The sequence below is a fragment of the Cherax quadricarinatus genome, chromosome 55 (assembly GCF_038502225.1).
Source record: "Cherax quadricarinatus isolate ZL_2023a chromosome 55, ASM3850222v1, whole genome shotgun sequence".
Lineage (NCBI taxonomy): Eukaryota > Metazoa > Arthropoda > Malacostraca > Decapoda > Parastacidae > Cherax > Cherax quadricarinatus.
Genome location: NC_091346.1, coordinates 15,367,440 through 15,391,532, shown reverse-complemented (window position 1 = coordinate 15,391,532; position 24,093 = coordinate 15,367,440). Strand labels below are relative to the sequence as shown.

Here is a 24,093-nt window from a genome sequence, read left to right as displayed (position 1 = left end):
ACTTTAGAAAAAATTATGTATATAGTCTACATAATATATACAACACAAAAACCTGCCTTCAGCACATTTTACAAATTACAAAATAACATACTGGTACACTGTTACTAGTTATATAACCTTAGGACATAAAAATTACACATACCATCCCCTCTATGATGGCTACCAGACTGCAGGTTAAAAGCTATTACTTCTGTGCTCACAACTCACACATGCCCCACATAAATACCAAGGTCATGCCCATTCCATGGCCCACTTAAAAGTACAAGCAAACACCTCCCCCCCCCCCAAAAAAAAACGCGACCTAAGTATTACAACAATAAAAATCACCACACACACTACTTAACCTGCCTCCATGACATCTTCCCAGAGACTTATCACGCCACAGTGAACCATACATGTACGTCTCACTCAGTTGTCTATACGTGTCCAACTGTGTCTAATACGTGTCCACTTTTAAAGACTGACCGGCTTTGTCAAACCGGTTTCACAAAATTCACAAAATTCTGCCATTAATCTTTGATTTACCTAATTCAGAATGATACTCGCTTAAATAAGTTTTATGAGGAACAAATCAGATGTACGGATAGGGATAGTATACCCGGAGAGAGTATTGGGGAGTCAATGCCCCCGCGACTCGGTCTGAGACCAGGCCTCGTGGTGGCTCAGGGTCTGATCAACCAGGCTGTTACTGCTAGCCGCACGCAAACTGAAGTACGGACCATGGCCCGGCTGGTCAGGTACTGACTTTAGGTGCCTGTCCAGTGCCTGCTTGAAGACAGTGTGGTGATGTTTATCTTACACTTTCTAGAATTACTTGGACACAGTGTTTGCTGAGATTATTATTATACTCACGAGGAGGTGCTTATCTCGTTGAGGTCATTCAGAGGAGAAGGAATGGGAGGTAAACAGGTTTAGCTTCTGTCAGGAGACGATGGCTACAAGATCAAGGGGATTTTACAGCATCAAGGCACACACACACAGGAGCTATGAAACGACTCCTGCAACCACAATTAGGTGAGTACACACACACACAAGGTGTGTGTGTACTCACCTATTTGTGGTTGCAGGGGTCGATTCGTAGCTCCTGGCCCCGCCTCTCCGCTGATTGCTACTAGGTCCTCTCTCTCCCTGCCTCATGAGCTTTATCATACCTCGCCTTAAAACTATGTATGGTTCCCGCCTCCACTATGTCACTTTCTAGGCTATTCCACTGCCTGACTACTCTATGACTGAAGAAATACCTCCTAACATCCCTTTGATTCATCTGAGTCTTCAGCTTCCAATTGTGACCTCTTGTGTCTGTGTCCCATCTCTGGAACATCCCGTCTTTGTCCACCTTGCCTATTCCGCGCAGTATTTTATATGTCGTTATCATGTCTCCCCTGACCCTCTTGTCCTCCAGTGTCGTCAGGCCGATTTCCCTCAACCTTTCATCGTAGGACAATCCCCGTAGCTCTGGGACTAGTCTTGTTGCAAACCTTTGCACTTTCTCTAATTTCTTGACGTGCTTGGCTAGGTGTGGATTCCAAACTGGTGCTGCATACTCCAGTATTGGCCTGACGTAAATGGTATACAGAGTCTTAAACGAATCCTTACTGAGGTATCGGAACGCTATCCGTAGGTTTGCCAGGCGCCCGTATGCTGCAGCAGTTATCTGATTGATGTGCGCCTCAGGAGATATGCTCGGTGTTATACTTACCCCCAGATCTTTTTCCTTGAGTGAGGTTTGCAGTCTTTGGCCATATAAACTATATTGTCTCTGCGGTCTTCTTTGCCCTTCCCCAATCTTCATGACTTTGCATTTGGCAGGGTTAAACTCAAGGAGCCAGTTGCTGGACCAGGCTTGCAGCCTGTCCAGGTCTCTTTGTAGTCCTGCCTGATCCTCGTCCGATTTGATTCTTCTCATTAACTTCACATCATCTGCAAACAAGGAAACTTCTGAGTCTATCCCTTCCGTGTGTGTGTGTGTGTGTGTGTGTGTGTGTGTGTGTGTGTGTGTGTGTGTGTGTGTGTGTGTGTGTGTGTGTGTGTGTGTGTGTGTGTGTGTGTGTGTGTGTGTGTGTGTGTGTGTGTGTGTGTGTGTGTGTGTGTGTGTGTGTGTGTGTGTGTGTGTGTGTGTGTGTGTGTGTGTGTGTGTGTGTGTGTGTGTGTGTGTGTGTGTGTGTGTGTGTGTGTGTGTGTGTGTGTGTGTGTGTGTGTGTGTGTGTACTCACCTAATTGTGGTTGAAGGGGTCGAGACTCAGCTCCTGTGTATGTGTGTTTATGTGTGTGTGTGTGTTTGTGTGTGTATGTCTCTCTCTCTCTCTCTCTCTCTCTCTCTCTCTCTCTCTCTCTCTCTCTCTCTCTCTCTCTCTCTCTCTCTCTCGTGTGTGTGTGTGTGTGTGTGTGTGTGTGTGTGTGTGTGATGAGTCAAAGGGATGGTAGGAAGTATTTCTTCAGACAGAGTTGTTAGGAAGTGGAATAGTCTGGCAAGTGATGTAGTGGAGGCAGGAGCCATACATAGTTTTAAGACGAGGTACAATAAAGCTCATGGAGCAGGGAAAGGGAGAACCCAGTAGCGGTCAGTGAAGAGGCGGGGCCAGGAGCTGAGTATCGACCCCTGCAACCACAGTTAGGTGAGTACATACACACACATACACACACGGGGCCAGGAGCTGTGATTCGACACTTGCAACCGCAACTAGGTGAGTACACACACACACAAGAGAGGTAAAGACACTCACTAACGAAGGCAGTATGACCAAGGAAACCGCGTCTCCTGAGGGTGACATGGAGGTCAGAGGTCGTCTCGTTGACCTCAAACTCAGCCTTGGCAAGACTCACCCACGACCACTCCAGCCGGAACACCTGGGTACTCATCCGATTCTCACCTGCACAAAAAAAAAAAAATCAGATGAAATAAATGACTCCTTGAGTATATCAATTATTACCCAACAGTAACTGCAAGTAATATCAGTATATCAGTACAGTGATGCCAACCTGGGGCAATACTTACCTTATTTTCCGTCATATAAGGCTCATTTTTCCCCATAAAAAGGTGTTGGAAAATCAGCCTGCGCCTTATATGCTCAATGTCATTGTAAAGGGTAGGGTTGGGGTTACGCTTCAGCAGGTGTTTACTAACATTACGTTACAATTGCTTAGAAACGGCTAGCTAACAAGCAGCCGACACTCGTGCGCCTTATATGCCGGAAAATACGGTATAATCCTCCGTATTTTAGGAAGAGAGCGTTGACTTGGTTTGATGAGGAGTGTCAGATCACGGGTCTGAGACCCAAGTGTTTAAACTAGGTCTTGGGCTCGTTTCTATGCACCCAGTCAATCTTCATGATATTTTTTTCGAATAATTTTTACAATGCTGATCGATGGCATGAACGAACCCTCATGATATATTATTATTATTATTATTATTATTATTATTATTATTATTATTATTATTATTATTATTATTATTATTTATTTTGTTATTATTTTATAAACTAGGGTGTTGTGGTGACTCGAACTGATGGCATGTCATGTCATGTCATGTCATGTCATGTCAGTCATGTCATGTCACGTCATGTCAAAACTTCCACTCTACCGCATATGTCATAAGTTCCGCGTGGATCATCAAGGGGGAGGCTAGTGAAGGCTCCATCTCCTGTCCCTTAACGCCAAGAGACACACTGCCTAGTTGTACTCTATTTCGAACCCGCACAGAGGCCCTCTTCAGTAGAATGAAACATGTACAAGGGAGGTATCCCTCTGAACTTCATGAATTTTCTGCATGTAAATCTTATTTTTGTTAACATAGTTTTCTGAAATACGACTTGATTCTACACCACCAACTGTATTTAAATTAGTATGCAAATTTTGTCTAATATATTGATATACAGTTATTAAGTTGGTATACACTTGTTTATTTAGGATGCAAAACTCAGCAACTGGCCTAGCTTAGGTCGTTCGTGGTCGTATGGTCGTTTGTGGTGATCGTGTGGTCATTTGTGGTGATCGTGTGGTCGTTTGTGGTGATCGTGTGGTCGTTTGTGGTGATCGTATGGTCGTTTGTGGTGATCGTTTAGCTATTTGTGGTGATCGTTTAGCTATTTGTGGTGATCTTGTGGTCGTTTGTGGTGATCGTATGGTCGTTTGTGGTGATCGTGTGGTCGTTTGTGGTGATCGTGTGGTCGTTTGTGGTGATCGTATGGTCGTTTGTGGTGATCGTGTGGTCGTTTGTGGTGATCGTGTGGTCGTTTGTGGTGATCGTGTGGTCGTTTGTGGTGATCGTATGGTCGTTTGTGGTGATCGTGAGGTCGCGTTTTATCCTGTGGTCGTTTGTGGTGATCGTTTAGCTATTTGTGGTGATCTTGTGGTCGTTCGTGGTGATCGTATGGTCGTTTGTGGTGGTCGTGCGGTTGTTTGTGGTGATCGTGTGGTCGTTTGTCGTGATCATATGGTCGTTTGTGATCAAATGGTCGTTTTTGGTGATCGTATGGTCGTTTGTGGTGATCGTATGGTCGTTCGTGGTGATCGTATGGTCGTCTGTGGTGATCATATAGTCGTTTGTGGTGATAGTATGGTCGTTTGTGGTGATCATATGGTCGTTTGTGGTGATCGTATGGTTGTTCGTGGTGATCGTATGGTTGTTTGTGGTGATCGTATGGTCGTTTGTGGTGATCGTATGGTCGTTCGTGGTGATCGTATGGTCGTCTGTGGTGATCATATAGTCGTTTGTGGTGATAGTATGGTCGTTTGTGGTGATCATATGGTCGTTTGTGGTGATCGTATGGTTGTTCGTGGTGATCGTATGGTCGTTTGTGGTGATCGTATGGTCGTTCGTGGTGATCGTATGGTCGTCTGTGGTGATCGTATGGTCGTCTGTGGTGATCATATGGTCGTTTGTGGTGATAGTATGGTCGTTTGTGATCATATGGTCGTTTGTGGTGATCGTGTGGTTGTTCGTGGTGATCGTATGGTCGTTCGTGGTGATCGTATGGTCGTTCGTGGTGATCGTATGGTCGTTCGTGGTGATCGTATGGTTGTTCGTGGTGATCGTATGGTCCTTCGTGGTGATCGTATGGTCGTTCGTGGTGATCATATGGTTGTTCGTGGTGATCGTATGGTCGTTCGTGGTGATCGTATGGTTGTTCGTGGTGATCGTATGGTTGTTCGTGGTGATCGTATGGTTGTTCGTGGTGATCGTATGGTCGTTCGTGGTGATCGTATGGTCGTTCGTGGTGATCGTATGGTCGTTCGTGGTGATCATATGGTTGTTCGTGGTGATCGTATGGTTGTTCGTGGTGATCGTATGGTTGTTCGTGGTGATCGTATGGTTGTTCGTGGTGATCGTATGGTCGTTCGTGGTGATCATATGGTTGTTCGTGGTGACCGTATGGTTGTTCGTGGTGATCGTATGGTTGTTCGTGGTGATCGTATGGTTGTTCGTGGTGATCGTATGGTTGTTCGTGGTGATCGTATGGTTGTTCGTGGTGATCGTATGGTTGTTCGTGGTGACCGTATGGTTGTTCGTGGTGATCGTATGGTTGTTCGTGGTGATCGTATGGTTGTTCGTGGTGATCGTATGGTCGTTCGTGGTGATCGTATGGTCCTTCGTGGTGATCGTATGGTCATTTGTGGCGATTATAATTATTATAATCACAACTAAGCGTTAAACCCACAAGGGTCATACAGCTCTGTCGTAATTAGGGGAATATTCCCTTGCTAGGAAAAAAAAAATCACATTATTAATATAATCTAAAAAAAAGAAAAAGAAGCGCTAAACCCACTAGGGTCATACACCGCTACAAAGAAAGAGAAGGTCACAATACCTAGGCTTGAAGAACTCAAAATTTTGAGTGGAGACTTAAAATGAGTTTTCAGTCTTCTATATCGTTATTGACTTGATAATGGTCCAGAAACTACCGAAACGATGTCTAATTTGACCTTTCCAAACTGAGGGTTAGTTATAATTTTATCTACTACCTTCTTCCCCATAAGTTTTTTTTCCATTAATTAGCTAAGTCACAACAACTGCACAGCTTCGTCAACATGCACGGCAGCTGTCACTCATCCTCACCTGCGTCCACGACGCTGAAGCTGAAGGCGTCGTTGGTGTCGTTCACGTCGTTTCTTAAGAGGTAAGCGACGCGACGCTCGTTCACATCCTCTGCAGGACAACGACGTAAGATGTTAGTTCACTGCCCTGTAGAAGCGACGTGTCGCCCACTGGAGCAAGGGACTCTGTTTTCTAGGTAAAAGGGCACAAGTGTAACTCATGCGACATTTCATTGTGACAACGTTTCGCTCTCCAGAAGCTTTGTCAAGCATAACGGCTTGACAAAGCACCTGGAGAGCGAAACGTTGCCACAGTAAAATGTCGCATGAGTTGCGCTTGTGTCCTTTTACCCAACATATTGTCGGTAATTTTACCAACATTAATAAAACTATGGAACAATATTATGTTCATTTCCACGTGCAGAACTGAACTGTTCTCGTACTCACATCTTTAAGAGCGAAATGTTCATCTCCTATGCCGAACATTATCATTACACAAATAACTCCTACACAGAAGAAGCTTATAACAACGTGTCGGTTCGATTTGGACTATTGACAAGTCACACTAAGACACGAGGAAGAGGGAGCAAGTATGTAAGGGAGAGGGAGAACAGGGGCGGGATAAGAGAGGAAGACTGAAGTAAGTGGAGAAGTAGTGATAGAGGTAATCCTGGTAGAGGAAGCATGGAGAGCACTAAACCCCTAGGGATCATAGTGTCTGGGGAAATGGACATTCGGCTTCAATCTTAGGAAGGGGAGCGCAAATCCAATTCCATATATCAACAGGTGCCCGGTGGCCTGGTGGCTAAAGCTCCCGCTTCACACACGGAGGGCCCGGGTTCGATTCCAGGCGGGTGGAAACATTTCGACACGTTTCCTTACACCTGTTGTCCTGTTCACCTAGCAGCAAATAGGTACCTGGGTGTTAGTCGACTGGTGTGGGTCGCATCCTGGGGGACAAGATTAAGGACCCCAATGGAAATAAGTTAGACAGTCCTCGATGACGCACTGACTTTCTTGGGTTATCCTGGGTGGCTAACCCTCCGGGGTTAAAAATCCGAACGAAATCTTATCTTATCTTATCTTAAGAGCTCCCTCACCGGCATCAAGGAACCTATCTTGAGAGATGAAGGCCTCTGTAGCCGAGCAACGCGTTGAGAAGTGTACATTTCTGGGTACACACAGTGTAGTTCATATTTTAGTGTGTGTACAATGAAAGATATTCAGAAAAGACGTATATGAAACGGTTCAGGACATTCGAAGAAATATTTCATCACGAGTGACTTCTTCAGTCCTAAATATATACCCATCTGCTCCTGAGGTAACTTGCACAGGCTGAACACGGGATGCACGATGTTGATTCGGTAGCTAATAGACTTCAGGTGGAGCTGCGCTAATGGACGTTGAGGCTTTAGATAACGTGTGGTTGTAACTCTCGCTGCTGCCTGTCTTCACCTGGGAAATAACGAGCGTATTATTCCCAAGGAATGAGGCGTTCCCGGTGCTGCCAAGTGCTGCAGATAATGCCAGAAAAGCTGTTTCTACACGTTCCTTCTGCCAAATTGGGCTGTACTACACGAGAAGTTTTGGCACCGCTGTATTAAAAATAATTTTCCACACGTGGCTATTAAAAAACTCTACCGAACTCTTACCTGAAGGATTTAATTGAATGAGTGGAAGCTTCGAAGTAAGGTGAATCTTACGCTCTTCCTGACATACAATTGTTCCATCTAAGGAGAGTATCTGATGTCTGTATATGGGCAGCTTCTTCCTGATAAGTGTGACTTCTAATAAAAGGCCGCCATTATCTCAAACCTTCTTATGCAGAGGCATGATTGTTTTTATAAAGGTTTATTTGCATATTTTGAAGCGTGTTGCTGAGGCTGCCTGATAAGGACCTCACTCCTGGATAATATGCCATTTGAGCTAATGACATTTTCATGCTAAAGTCTGACTATACATAGATGGGTGAGGTTTCCTCTAATAGCGTAGTGGGAGGGATACATCTGAACTAACTTTTGGCTGATAAATAAGTCACGTATGAAACAGTTAGGTAACTTTATTTCGAAACTTCTCGCCTACACAGTAGGCGTCATCACCTCTGGCACCGAGATACCCTAAGAAAACCCGGAATATGACTGTAAACATACGGAGAAGTGGATTTTTGAAAATGAAAGTGGATGGTTCACTGATTCCCCCAGTCTAACCTATACCTTTCCCAATTCTTTTTTTTTATATATACTACTCCAGTCTCCCTTCCCACCTCCTTGCCAAGACTATGATCAACAGAAGTGTTCTTTCTAGACTAGGGTTGCAGAACACTGACTGTGTTCAGTCTTGTGAAAGAGCCTGAGAATGACTCAGTAGTGATGCTGTATGAGCCTCGAGCCTGTCTTCTTAAAAAACAAAAAGGCAGAATATCATGACTAGACCAATACACAAATAACCCGCAGACAGGAGCCCATGTTAACCTCCCTATGATATATAATATACCTAGTTGGATGAATCTTATTGTAGCCAGTTGGCCTAGTGGCTTACGCACTGGTCTGGAGTTTTACGACTTACTTGCCATGAGTTCTAACCTCACCCGTACAGTGGTTAGGAGAGAGAAGCTTATGACGTCGTTCACAAGTGTGACTTTGTAAATGGTCCAAATCGGACCGAAACGTAGTCGTCAGCTTCTCTCTCCTATGCGAGTTATTTGTGCCTGTCTTCTTTTTCGTGTTCACGGTTAAAACAATTACCCAAAGTGTAAGACAGCTGCCACAACAATACTGGTGACCCGAGACCTTAACCAGGTGGTGACACTGATGGTGCCACTGGCGGTGCTACCAGAGCCACAACACTAGATAAAAACAGTGCCAAGACAGCTAATGATGGCCTAGCACGGTGGAGAGAGGTCTGGGAAGGGTTGTAAAGCATCAACTAATGTGTTTTCGTGATGGGAGGTAAGGAAATGAGAGCGATTGTATGTTTACAAGTGTACCCCTGCAGTACTTACTACTCTCCTGGTCATGTTTCTAGGGTGGCCCCTGCCTCTTAACTTGCTATGACAGGGAAACATTCATTGCTAACCGTGTGAATTTACATCTATTCCTACAGCAGTGTATAAAATCTGTCTACTACTTCTTCAACCAGATCATTCCACTTTCTGACTTCCTTTAGCTGAAGAAATATTTCCTGACAACCCTGTGGCTCATCAGTGTTTAAATTCCAATTGTGCCCTTGTGAACCCGTTTCCCACCTTCAGAATCCATTCAGGCATTTTTATGAAGCTCTCTGAGTGTCTTGCATGTCTTTAATATGTTTCCCCTGGGCCTTCTGTCCTCTAGTGTCATGATTTTAGCCTCTCATAGATTTTTTCATTGAGCTCTGGTATTAGTCTTGTATCAAACCTCTGCACTCTACTTTCTTAGCATGGTTTATCAGGTGAGGGGGCTCCAAGCTGGTGCTGCATACTCGAAGATGGGCCTTAAATATGTTGTATAGAGTCACGAATAACTCTTTGGTGAGATTACTGAAAGATAATCTTAGATTCGCTTAACACGCAGAGGTTACACTGTTGATGTGATTCTCTCGCAAGATCCTCGGCACTATTATCCTCAGTTGATGGAGATAAATATAAACAGAGACGGGAAAGCAGTTAAAAAGGAAGACAGTTTGCAAATAAGAGCCACAAAATTACGAAGCCAAAAAGTTAGAGGAAGAGAGGACGGTAGCAACATAATTGAGACAAAGAGCACAAAGAGGCACAATACATTTACAAAGTTACACTGTGTGACTTTGTAAATGGTCCAAGTCGGACCGAAACGTTGTCGTCAGCTTCTCTCTCCCATTTGCGGGTTGTGTATAGAGACAAAAAACAGTGTACATAACAGACACATGGAAGATGTTCCCGTCGAGAGTCCTCTGCACCTGCACTCTATAAACATTGTGGGTGCAGCCTTGATACAGCCACGGCCGCCTTTCTTATTACGTACGATCACGTCAGGGGTCATACATCAGACCTCACGCTACGCCCACTACTATAATCTCTAAATGTTATCTAGATTATCAACGGCAGAGCGTGTAATTAAACTTTTGGGCAGCAATAAATAAGAGATATAGTAACCGGTTTCATCCTACTTGGAAAACTGGACGATTACTCTCAAAACTTGTCCGCTCTGGCTTATATGGAATGCAAAGTTTTTTTTTTCCTGGTGATTAAATTATAAGATCAGTAATTAAGAGAGAATTGCCTCTCTCAGTGTATGTACGCTGAGAAATACACGCCTCTCAGTGTAAATATACTGAGATGCTCTACTGTGTAGACGCACATGAGCGCCTTTCACTGTATGTATACTGAGATCCACACCTCTCAGTGTATATATACTGAGATCCACACCTCTCAGTGTATATATACTGAGATCCACACCTCTCGGTGTATATATACTGGGATCTACACCTCTCAGTGTATATATACTGAGATCCACACCTCTCAGTGTATGTATACTGGGATCCACACCTCTCAGTGTATATATACTGAGATCCACACCTCTCAGTGTATATATACTGAGATCCACACCTCTCAGTGTATATATACTGGGATCCACACCTCTCAGTGTATATATACTGGGATCCACACCTCTCAGTGTATATATACTGGGATCCACACCTCTCAGTGTATATATACTGGGATCCACACCTCTCAGTGTATATACACTGGGATCCACACCTCTCAGTATGTATACCCATCTACCTTTTCGGGAAAATAAAAATCGAGAAAAAACCAAGAATACACAAATTAACGGCTAAACCCGAAAAGGGTCATACAGAGATGCACACACACAAAAAAAAAGAGGTAAAAAAATATATATATTTAAGACGATGAACATTAATTACAAAGACGGACAAAAAACAGGAAAGTCACTCTTAAACTCTAAAGAAAACGGAGGTTTAGACTATAATAATAATCTTCATTTTCACAAGCTTGTTATGCTGTGCGTTTCGGGCAAATTAGGTCAATTTTGTCCCCAGGATGCGACACACACCAGCCCATTAACACCCAGGTACCTATTTTAGTGCTAAGTGAACATGAACAATAGGTGCCTTAAGAAAACACGCCCTGAAGTTTCCAGCCGTACCGAGAATCGAACCACAGACCCCAGTGTGTGAGGTGAGTGTGCTAACAATCAAGCTGCTGGAGTGTATTGGGAGTGTACGGGGTGTACATGAGTAGTTGACGGTGCAGTAGACAGAGTCGGGTGTACATGAGAATACATAGGAAAGACATACAGCAGAGGATTTGCCATTCCACACCTAGATTGTCTACTGAGAACCATCTAGTTTTGCCTAGATTAAAGACTGTTGTGTGTTATCTAGGCGCTACTAGTCAAGGACTAGTAGCGATAAATGGCCGGGTAGACAAGTTGATTGGCTCAGTAAGATAAAATAGTTATTGAATATAATCATTACCATAACTTTTACAGGTGTGGACTGGTAAGCCAGTGGAAGGTCTCGGTCAGGTGACCAAAAGCTCCAACGGCGGGTCATCATATGACTACGACTCGCGTCAGGAAAAATTTATCCTGTCTCCTGACGAACCAAACCTTTCCTAACCTGATTGGCTCAACTAATGCTGCTGCTGCTCACGGTGAATCAAGAGAGTAGCTGTTTAAGGGCTAATTCTTATGCTAATGGATTAGTTGAGGCTGTCGAGAATGGACACATCCCATAGGCAGATATGCTAAGTGGAGGCTGCTTCTCCATGTCGGAATAAATAACACCAACTCACTCCACGTCAGTCAAACTCTTGACAGCACCCACACGTCTGAGGGATCAGTCACACTTATGGCAGTAGATTATACCATTAATTCCATAAGCTGCTTAAGGCCAGGTCAAATGGGGTGTTTAATATTACGCTAAGTAAATACAATATTATTACTTAGAAATTCAGTTTGAGAAATGGCTATACCTGGAGTATATCTGGAGGGTATTCCGGGGGGTCAACGCCCCCGCAACCCTGTCCATGACCAGACCTCGTGGTGGCTAAGGACCTGATCAACCAGGCTTTTACTGTCGACTGCATGCAAATGACGTATGAACCACAACCCGGCTGGTCAAGTGCTGATGTATTAATAATACAACGTACATACAAACTACAATATAACAGGAATGGAAAAAAATATATTTGTATACAGTTCAAGACATTAAAGAAATCGTTTCGCCACGAGACAAAACGTTACCTTAAAAAAACTGACCTCAAATGTACAAAGTGTATTTTTTCAGGGGTCTCAGTAAGACACCGCCATTTACAAACAAATGAGGAATGGATGAACGAACTAATAATGCAACGTTGCTTAATCACAAAGAAAAACGAAGTTCATTCGAGTACAGGCACACATAAATACAGTTACATAGATTATCATACATAACAGCATATGTGTAGATTACCTATGATAACCCAAAAGAGTTAGACGAAGTGGCTTATTTCCAATGGGGTCTTTGTGAAGACACACCAGCAGCATTTGGTGTTCCCAGGCGGTCACCCATCCAAGTACTAACCAAATCCAACGTCGCTGATCAGACGAGAAGCGGTGCGTTGACGTGATATGCCCATTGACAAGCCAAAAAAAATGACTCATTAAACTCACCCTCAGAAGAGTGCGAGACGATACCCTCCCACAGCTACACATGTCAGGACTGAAGGTAGAAAGCCAAGAAATTAGGCTCAGGAGGGAAACTAATTTGTCACTGGTGCCACTAACAAGAGGCGAGACATTTAATATATGGAACATAAACGTTACCCCTTTGATGAGGTCGGGAAAACCCCATGGCAGGGGTAACTAACTAAATTGCAAATAAGGATAAAGGCCAGCCTTTTAAGGTGGTGGTTTTAATTGATTTTCTCAACCAGAGATGCAAATTTCTCAGAATTATCTCCCGTCGCCCCCACAGCTTCCCCCAACATGGTTAACATTAACACGGAGATGAATTTCATTTTAACGCTTTATTGCTCTGGTAATAACATAATTTGCGGTTAATGGAGTTTTATTGAGGAGACATTACGCCCACAAGGACTGTTATCAGTTTATAATAAATATCTCGAAATATTTACCATATAATCTTTAAAGATTTAAATATTTTTTAACAATGTCGTTGCAATAATAATAATAATAATAATAATAATAATAATAATAATAATAATAATAATAATAATAATCTTTATTTCTAAGAGTACAGATCGTACCTAACATAAGCAACATACTACTATATAGAAAGCCATTTGTTATGCAGAGCATTTCGGCAAATCAAGTCAATTTTGTCCCCAGGATGCGACCCACACCAGTCGGTTAACACCCAGGTACCTATTTTACTGCTAGGTGACCATGGACAGCAGGTGTATTAGGGAAACGCGTCCTAATGTTTCCACCCATACCGGGGATCGATCCCCAGACCTGAGTGCGCAACCAATCGCGCTATGGAACACCTAAACCGCTTATATAAATACACTACTAATATAAATACAATACTTTCCCTCATTGCTACACACAAAGAGGGTCATGTCACCAAAATTTTGGTTTACGACTGGACAGTAACCACCAGGCATATTATAAATCCAAGCGAGGTACTCCCGAGAAGAATTTATAACCAACGCGTGATTTACACACCATTGCCAGCGAGCTGCCCATCTTGTTGCCCGCCTCCATTTACGGATGAATTCGAAAACTCTGCCCAAAATAAGAAAATATCTATAAGGCTGGAAAGATCCGGTGGAAAGTTGAGAGGAGTTGCATAAACGTTGAGCACAACCTGTCTTGTTAATGTTAAGAAATAGTATTATTGTAGCTTCAACACAACCAAAAACAATAATAATCTATTATTATTATTATTATTTGTAGTAGTATTAATGACTAATAATAATATCTTTATTTCTACAAGTACATGTACAAGGTATACAGACCATAGCTGACATACTACTATATAGAAAGCCGCTTGTTATGCTGAGCATTTCCCGCAAATTAGGTCAATTTTGTCCCTGGATGCGACCCACACCAGTCCACTAACACCCAGGTACCCATTTTACTGATAGGCGAACAGGGACAGCCGGTGTCTTATGGAAACACGTCCTAACGTTTCCAACCGTACCGGGGAATTGATCCCCGGACCTCAGTGTGTGAGCTGAGTGCGCTAGCGATCGCGCCAGTAATAATCTGCATTGTAAGTCTTGTACATGTATGATATACAATAACGACAAGATGAAGAATTAGACGCATATGCAGCTCTTCAAGACTCTTCGTCAGCTCCAAGGCTGAGGGACCGATTGCCTCATCTTTTGCATATAGTTCTTCTGTATTCTAATTATGTCCTTGAATTTGCACTGATAAAGCCACTGGATGGCGAAACGTCTACAATTAAAGATACCCAGATGTTACACATGTGTTTAATTCTTGTATATAGTTCTTAACATAAAACCATTATCAGGGCCCTAAAACAATTAGCTATTCCTCACACGTCCCAGCAGCAACAGCAGATAGCAAAAGCAGATAGCAACAGCAGCAGAAACAGCAACATCAGCAGACACAGCAATAGCAGCAGACACAGCAGCAGCAGTATATACAGCGGCAACAGCAACAGACACAGCACAAGGTAGGCAATCATTAATGGAATAATAGCGGACAGACATTATCAGAGACCATCTTGAGTTACCACAGACCACCGACAGCAGTAGATGGGACGGCGGCTTATTTATCTATCACAATCTATCTAGCATCGCCAGGCTAATTTGCTCATGGTGAGGACCAAGAGATATTGCCTGGCTTCTCGTTGAGTAATTGTCTTATTTATATGTCACCTATTAATATATTAGCTTATTGTGAGAGACGACAGGATGGATATGGGATGCACAATAAACTAGCCACTGAAGTGGCTAGTTTATTAGTGTTAAAACAGAGGCACATCGGATGGAATTATTGATGATCTTAACTTCTGCAAAGGTGGATGAATACGACACATTCACAGTAGTTAAGTATCCTTATTGAGGAACGTTTCGCCTACACGGCAGGCTTCTTCAGTCGAGTACAGTAGTGGCTAAATGCTGACAGAGAGAGAGAGAGAGAGAGAGAGAGAGAGAGAGAGAGAGAGAGAGATCAGAAGGTGGGGTTATTCACTCTACACCATATTGAGATTTCACCCATCATTCTTCTTCCACGGTCCCCCTCTCCTTAAAAAAAAGGGGGAGAACACATTCACCATCATTCATTCAACTGCTGCATCTTACTGCCGTCTTATTTCTGGGCAAGAAATCAGACTAATTTTAACGCGTGTCTCAGTGCCTTAAGACATGTGTTTACCCTGGCAGTCAATTCCGAGGGTCGTCACCCCTGAGGCCCCGAACCTAGACCGATGAAGTTGGCTGTCACACAGTCTGCGACTCCTTCACTCCATGATCTGTCTGTGAAGATGACTCGGTAGCAGAGTCTCGGCTCGAAACTTTGAGGACCCAGGTTCAAGTCCCAAGCAGGGCGAGACGTATGGGCGAGCTTTCCAACACCTGCTGCCGTCGATCACCTAACAGTAAACACACTAAAAGAGAGAGATACTCACCTTTTAGCATTTATATGCACTGAGAGACGCACATTCCACAGTGTATATATTACTGATTCCTTACATAAATCGAGTGAATTTACATGGAGCTCAATTAAATATTGTGCGCTACACATATACACAAGTGTGTAAGTGCGTAGCGCCAAGTATACGCTATCACAGACAGAAATATATTGACCAGGTTCGTTCACGTCGAAATTCAGTATTCTATAAACTGCATATGAATACGCAAACTAACCATACCACGGGCGGGGATAGAACCCACGATCAGAAAGTTATAAAACTCCAGACCGACGCGCTAGCCACTGTGCCAGATGGCTACAGTGGCTAGCGAGTCGGTCTGGAGTTTAATGACTTTCTGACCGTGGGTTCTATCCCCCCTGTGGTATGGTTTGTTTGTAATCGTGTCATTACGATTTCGTGAGTCAATACGCAAACTCTTGAGCAACTTGGTGGTGCTGCTGGTGCTGTACTGTTTTTCTTATCGCTGTTTCCGCTAGTAGTGCTACAACTGTTATTGCTGCCACTGCTGCTAGTTGTTTTTTCTGCTGCTATTAGTGCTGTTTCTGCTGCTAGTACAGCTGCGATTGTTGTTGAAAATTTGGCTGATGCTGTTTTTGCTACTGCTTCAGACACAAGCACTCAGTGTGAGGGATGCACAGAACTTCCGTGTACCTCAGATGCACTCACACAGCTCAAGACCCCTCACAGCACACGCTGGAGGGCCACCCGCTGTGCACAGCAGGCGACGACACTGAGTGATGATCCCTCCAGCAGGAGAGTCTTGAAAAGCCTCATGGAGGAGGAGGAGATGTTTGCCAGATGAGGAGTTTTTTAAGGATGTGGCTGCAAGTCCCCATCATGTATAGACAAATATACTCACCCATCACTGTAGACACACCCATAACACACACGATCACTAAATAAACACAGACACACACCAGCACAGATAGACTTCATGAAAAACACACACACACACACACACACACACACACACACACACACACACACACACACACACACACACACACACACACACACACACACACACACACACACACACACACACACACACACACACACACACACACACACACACTGATGGGACACGAGAACAAGTTGCCACAACTGGAATTTAACAACTCATACGAGTCATAGGAATGTTAGGAAGTGCTTCTTAAGCTTTAGAGTTGTCAGGAAGTGGAAGAATGTGGAGAATGAATTAGTGTAGACAGGATATGTACATATATTCAAGATGATGTACGATAAGGCTGTTGGAGCAGGGAGAGAGTGGCCTTAGTAGCGACTATCGAAAAGGCGGGAGCAAGAGCTGTGAATCGACCCTTTCAACCACAAATAGGTGAGTACATACACCTATTAAAAATATTTTAGACTTTTACCGCCGAAACAGCTAGTTTATTCTGCACTCACATTCAACCTGTGAGAGGCAGCTTGAGATTTTATAGACACGTATAAGGCCCAGGAACTATAAAATTAAATATGCGAGTATACTTGCGACATATGACTGGCACACGACAGATTACCGATGAAAAACGGACCAATAAAATACAGAGGGACTGATCACCTCATACCAAAGTTGAGGGACTGATCCCGTGATCGAGTGTCTCCTCTGTTACATTCGCCTGTTGTGCAGGCGAAAAATTTCCGCAGTAAAGATACCCAAGTGCAGTTTAACCTAAATTCAGACAGGATTGAAACGACAAAGACTGTTCACTGCAGGTTCTTCTTGCAAACCGAAGATTCTGCCACTTAGCTACGAGTTACCACTAAGGCCAGTGGCAGGTGGGAGCATTGAGGTAACTCAGCAACTCTCCTTATAGTTCATTAATGCGTCTTCAGGTCCCACGTAGGTCCCCGGGGGAGTTCAATGGATGAGCAGGTACCATACGTCGTCTTGCTCAATGGATGAACAGGTAACATAAGTCGCCTCGCTCAGACGTTTATTTGTGCTGTGTCAACTCATTAGCGGAGAGGTCGGAGATCGGGGGGTCGAATTAGTAAGGGTCGAGATCGCGGGGTTGAATTAGTAGGGGTCTACATCGAGGGGTCGAATTCGTGGAGACGAGTTCGTGAAACGACCACTGGAGTTCTAATTCGGGGGAAGGGTGTCGGATTCGCTAAAATGAGGTCGTAGTCTAATGTATGAAGGTCGAATGCAAAGCCTCGAGTGTGAGAGTCGAAGTGGGTGATCAATAATGCACTTTGAATCGTCTTCTCCTCCCCAAACTTGTCATCTGTGTCTCACAGCAGCAGCTTGGTTTATCCATGATATTTCTCATCCTGTTAGTCCTCTCTCACTCCTTGACTTCGCATCCCTCAGCAGGTTACCTCCTTCACCACTTACCTGCGTGGCCTTTGTCCAGTGACTTCTCTGTGACCCGTGATGTCTATCCTCTCAATGACTCTTCAGAATTAGTGACCCCCCTCCCTCCATTCTCATTATTTACTTGACCAGCTCTCTCTCTCTCTCTCTCTCTCTCTCTCTCTCTCTCTCTCTCTCTCTCTCTCTCTCTCTCTCTCTCTCTCTCTCCCGTTCAACTATCTCCAGTACTGTAATTACCTTTTTATTCGACCGATGAAGCCTGCTAGGTGGGCGGAACATTTCATCAGTAAAGATACCTAAATGTTGCACATGTGTGTTAATCATTCAACAGGCATTCCTGGCAGCCACGAAGACAAAAACACGCAGATCAGGAAAATCCTCCTTATGTAGGGCAACGTAGAGGTCCATGATGAGCTTTATCTGGACAATGTTTTCCAACTCAGGAAGGCTTTCCTACGACTTGAAAAAAAAAAAATGGACTTCACGGAACGACCGTTGTCATAACAGTCTTGTTCGGTTGTAAGGCAGCAAATAACTCCCGATAACTTCAGGGAAAAAGGGCACTAATGTATTCGCTTTATTGAAGACGCTGCGGTCCTGGAACCCTTACCTGGAGTATACCTGGACAGGGTTTCGGGAGCCAACGCCCCCGCGGCTTGGTCTAAGACCAGGCCTCGTGATGGATCAGGGTCTGATTAACCAGGCTGTTACTGCTAGCCGCACGTAAACTAACGTACAATCCACATCCCGGCTGGTCAGGTACTGACTTTAGGTACCTGTTCAGTGCCTTCTTGAAGACAGCCAGGGGTCTATTGGTAATCCCCCTTATGTATGCTGGGAGGCAGTTCAACAGTCTTGGGTCCCTGATCACCTTAAATACATAAGTATGAGAGGAGGCAGACTATATATGTCTCTATCTTCATTAAAGAATAGTGAAATTCTCAGAAGGACGGTGGCCATAGAGGACAGTGTTGACATTCCTGCAGCAGTGATGATGAAGCCTGAGTCTTGGGATTAGTAAATGAGACGGCGGCTCCGCCAGCGGTAACTTTGGCTATTTTAAGACCTCGTAACTAGTCCTTTAATGTCTCGTGAGGAGGGTCTCTGGGGGCTGATGGAGAAAGAGAAGGACTGTAGGGTTAAGGGAATAATATCCTTTAACTGTCGCCGTTCATAACCTTAAATTTTTAAAAGGGGAGGACCGGCGGAAGGCCTCTGTCAGATGACCAAAAGCTCCAGTAGCGGGAGGACCCATGTTCAATCCTCAGGCGGAAAGAAATACCCAAGATTTCAAACGCCTGATGCCCCAGTTCACCAAACAAGAGATACTTGGGTGTTAGCTATAAAGGTAGAATTATCTACAATATATTAGGTAAATGACATCAGTAAGATGTCACTAATGTGACATCTTATTGATGTCGGCTTACAGATGTAGGTAGGCTTTTCGTGGGTGTCTGGACCCGGCTTACAGAAGCGGGTAGATCTGTCGTGGATCATTAACCATCATTAACCACGGATGGTTAATATTAATATTAACCATCCGTGGTTAATCATTCTTCTTTCTTCCCAAAGCTTCTCAGACTCAGGTCCTGTGATGCATATTTGCATCCGACTGTTTTCCTTGACTGGTCAGAGCAGATGTCAGCTGAGACACAATGTTATCTTAGACTGAAGGTCCCCGGTCCCCGGTCCCCAGTCTTGATGTGCATTAATAAGACTGAGGAAATGAACACCTCCTGCCAAGACCTAAAGATTTATCACCTCAAACTACTTCTTAGACTGTTGACATGACAGGTTCTTAGATTGTTGACATGACAGGCAGTGGTGGGTGGGCCTTTGATCAAGCGTGAAGTTGTTAACAGCTGCTGACATTAGAGGAGAGGGCAGGTTATTGCCAGCTGTCTGGGCAGGGCAGATGAAGTCACCATTCTCTCAGACACACAATTGCATGAGCAAGCACGCGCAGGGCTAGGACCCTGGGTAGCTTTAAAGAGATTGGACATATATATATATATATAAGTAGGAGGGGCTGGGTTTGATTAGTACCGTTGTACGTGGGTAGCTTTGGGATGGAGTGGTTTTGATAAGGACCTGCCTCGTATGGGCCAGTAGGCCTTCTGATGTGTTCCTCTGTTATGTTCTACCAGTAAATTATTTGCAAATACAAACACGTATATGAACAAACGTGAAAATGATACGTGTATAGACGCCTATAAAGAGAGAAGCACACACACACACACACACACACACACACACACACACACACACACACACACACACACACACACACACACACACACACACACACGGGGCCAGGAGCTGTGAATCGACTCCAGAAACCACAGGCGAGTACAAGAACAAAATAAACTTACCGCTCACAACCATATTAGTGGCCTTGATACAACTCTTGTCAGTGGCCTTGATACAACTCTTGTCAGTGGCCTTGATACAACTCTTGTCAGTGACCTTGATACAACTCTTGTCAGTAGCCTTGATACAACTCTTGTCAGTGGCCTTGATACAACTCTTGTCAGTGGCCCTGATACATCTCTTGTCAGTGGCCTTGATACAACTCTTGTCAGTAGCCTTGATACAACTCTTGTCAGTGGCCTTGATACAACTCTTGTCAGTGGCCTTGATACATCTCTTGTCAGTGGCCTTGATACAACTCTTGTCAGTAGCCTTGATACAACTCTTGTCAGTGGCCTTGATACAACTCTTGTCAGTGGCCTTGATACAACTCTTGTCAGTAGCCTTGATACAACTCTTGTCAGTGGCCTTGATACAACTCTTTTCAGTGGCCTTGATACAACTCTTGTCAGTGGCCTTGATACAACTCTTGTCAGTGGCCTTGATACATCTCTTGTCAGTGGCCTTGATACAACTCTTGTCAGTGGCCTTGATACAACTCTTGTCAGTGGCCTTGATACAACTCTTGTCAGTGGCCTTGATACATCTCTTGTCAGTGGCCTTGATACAACTCTTGTCAGTGGCCTTGATACAACTCTTGTCAGTGGCCTTGATGCAACTCTTGTCAGTAGCCTGATACAACTCTTGTCAGTGGCCTTGATACGACTCTTGTCAGTGGCCTTGATACAACTCTTGTCAGTGGCCTTGATACAACTCCTGTCAGTAGCCTTGATACAACTCTTGTCAGTGGCCTTGATACAACTCCTGTCAGTAGCCTTGATACAACTCTTGTCAGTGGCCTTGATACAACTCCTGTCAGTGGCCTTGATACAACTCTTGTCAGTGGCCTTGATACAACTCCTGTCAGTGGCCTTGATACAACTCTTGTCAGTGGCCTTGATACAACTCTTGTCAGTGGCCTTGATACAACTCTTGTCAGTGGCCTTGATACAGCTCTTGTCAGTGGCCTTGATACAACTCTTGTCAGTAGCCTTGATACAACTCTTGTCAGTGGCCTTGATACAGCTCTTGTCAGTGGCCTTGATACAACTCTTGTCAGTAGCCTTGATACAGCTCTTGTCAGTGGCCTTGATACAACTCTTGTCAGTAGCCTTGATACAACTCTTGTCAGTAGCCTTGATACAACTCTTGTCAGTGGCCTTGATACAACTCTTGTCAGTGGCCTTGATGCAACTCTTGTCAGTAGCCTGATACAACTCTTGTCAGTGGCCTTGATACGACTCTTGTCAGTGGCCTTGATACAACTCTTGTCAGTGGCCTTGATACAACTCCTGTCAGTAGCCTTGATACAACTCTTGTCAGTGGCCTTGATACAACTCCTGTCAGTAGCCTTGATACAACTCTTGTCAGTGGCCTTGATACAACTCCTGTCAGTGGCCTTGATACAACTCTTGTCAGTGGCCTTGATACAACTCCTGTCAGTGGCCTTGATACAACTCTTGTCAGTGGCCTTGATACAACTCTTGTCAGTGGCCTTGATACAACTCTTGTCAGTGGCCTTGATACAGCTCTTGTCAGTGGCCTTGATACAACTCTTGTCAGTAGCCTTGATACAACTCTTGTCAGTGGCCTTGATACAGCTCTTGTCAGTGGCCTTGATACAACTCTTGTCAGTAGCCTTGATACAGCTCTTGTCAGTGGCCTTGATACAACTCTTGTCAGTAGCCTTGATACAACTCTTGTCAGTAGCCTTGATACAACTCTTGTCAGTGGCCTTGATACAACTCTTGTCAGTGGCCTTGATACAACTCTTGTTTACGTCTGGGCACCAACACATTAACACACACGACTGAGAAATTGTTTTCCCGTCTATACGGATTACATTACACGGGAAAAAAACAACGGAATTCTGAGTGAAGAGAGTGAAACAAACCACGGTACGGATGGGGATTGAACTCGCGGCAAGTGAGTCTTCCCGTGAAGGTTTATTTACAATCGTGTCATTACGATTTCGTGGATGGTATATTTAAACTGTAGCGATATATATCCTTTATTAATCTCTAATAATGTCAGACCTTTTTATTATGTACCTCGTATCCATTCTGTGGAAATCAAAAAAGAATGCTGAACAGCCTGATTGATCACAGCTACTAAACAACAGTATTTGGTAGTTGAAATAAAAGTTACTGGAGATTTTGAAATATTTTTTTTATTGAGTTTTGTAAGTTATTAAAAACGTCCACTACTGACAAGCTGCCGTCCACTACTGACAAGCTGCCGTCCACTACTGACAAGCTGCCGTCCACTACTGACAAGCTGCCGTCCACTACTGACAAGCTGCCGTCCACTACTGACTAGCTGCCGTCCACTACTGACAAGCTGCCGTCCACTACTGACAAGCTGCCGTCCACTACTGACAAGCTGCCGTCCACTACTGACAAGCTGCCGTCCACTACTGACTAGCTGCCGTCCACTACTGACAAGCTGCCGTCCACTACTGACAAGCTGCCGTCCACTACTGACAAGCTGCCGTCCACTACTGACAAGCTGCCGTCCGCCACAGACAAACTGCCATCCACCTCTGGCAAACCACCATCCATATATAAACTACCATCCACCACAACTACCACCCACCACAACTACCACCCACCACAACTACCACCCACCAAAACTACCACCCACCACAACTACCACCCACCACAACTACCACCCACCACAACTACCACCCACCAAAACTACCACCCATCACAACTACCACCCACCACAACTACCACCCACCAAAACTACCACCCACCACAACTACCACCCACCACAACTACCACCCACCAAAACTACCACCCACCAAAACTACCACCCACCACAACTACCACCCACCACAACTACCATCCACCACAACTACCACCCACTACAACTACCACCCACCAAAACTACCACCCACCAAAACTACCACCCACCACAACTACCACCCACCATAACTACCACCCACCAAAACTACCACCCACCAAAACTACCACCCACCAAAACTACCACCCACCAAAACTACCACCCACCACAACTACCACCCACCACAACTACCATCCACCACAACTACCACCCACTACAACTACCACCCACCAAAACTACCACCCACCACAACTACCACCCACCATAACTACCACCCACCAAAACTACCACCCACCAAAACTACCACCCACCAAAACTACCACCCACCACAACTACCACCCACCACAACTACCACCCACCACTACAACCACCCACAGCTAGCCAGCCAGGTGTATAGTCTCATCTCACCGTCTTAAGCCTGACGTCTTATCTTCCCAGACACGTCCATCAACACACACAACATCTGCATAAATTTAGATTCATATTCGATTATCACACTTTTCCAAATACGAAGATGATTTCGGTGTATTTCCTAGTTTGTTTATGGTAAACTTAGCCCCTACGCTCCTGACTCGTTGAGTCAAAATAAAAAATACGCAAATTTTTGCGTAAGTCGTGAAGGGTGGAGCGTAATGCTCTGATGTTTCTGTATATTAATGATTTCTTGTTATTATAACTGATGCATTGATCAGTCAGTTTGAGAAAAATATGTACGTGTGTCCTGGGTCTGAGCAATTGGTTCCCAGATGGATATCGTTTACCTCCTGGTGAGCCTATGGTGTGTCCAGCTGGGGGATACACGCACCCCAGGCTGTAAACCCCGGCTTTACAAGTATCATATATGCACGGCTTGGTGAGGGGTAAACTTAATGGTGTAT

The 24,093-nt window shown here is 44.4% G+C and overlaps 1 protein-coding gene across 1 annotated transcript in view; it reads right to left on the bottom strand.

The window, feature by feature from the left end:
• The window catches only part of LOC128698998 (FRAS1-related extracellular matrix protein 2), a 63,501-nt gene that overhangs the window by 28,982 nt on the left and 10,426 nt on the right, over window positions 1-24,093 (bottom strand). Inside the window, exons 2-3 of the mRNA XM_053791507.2 lie at window positions 6,056-6,145; window positions 2,724-2,870 (exon numbers count right to left, since the gene is read on the bottom strand). Coding sequence (XP_053647482.1) covers window positions 2,724-2,870; window positions 6,056-6,145 — 237 coding nt within the window. The remainder of the gene's footprint in view (window positions 1-2,723; window positions 2,871-6,055; window positions 6,146-24,093) is intronic.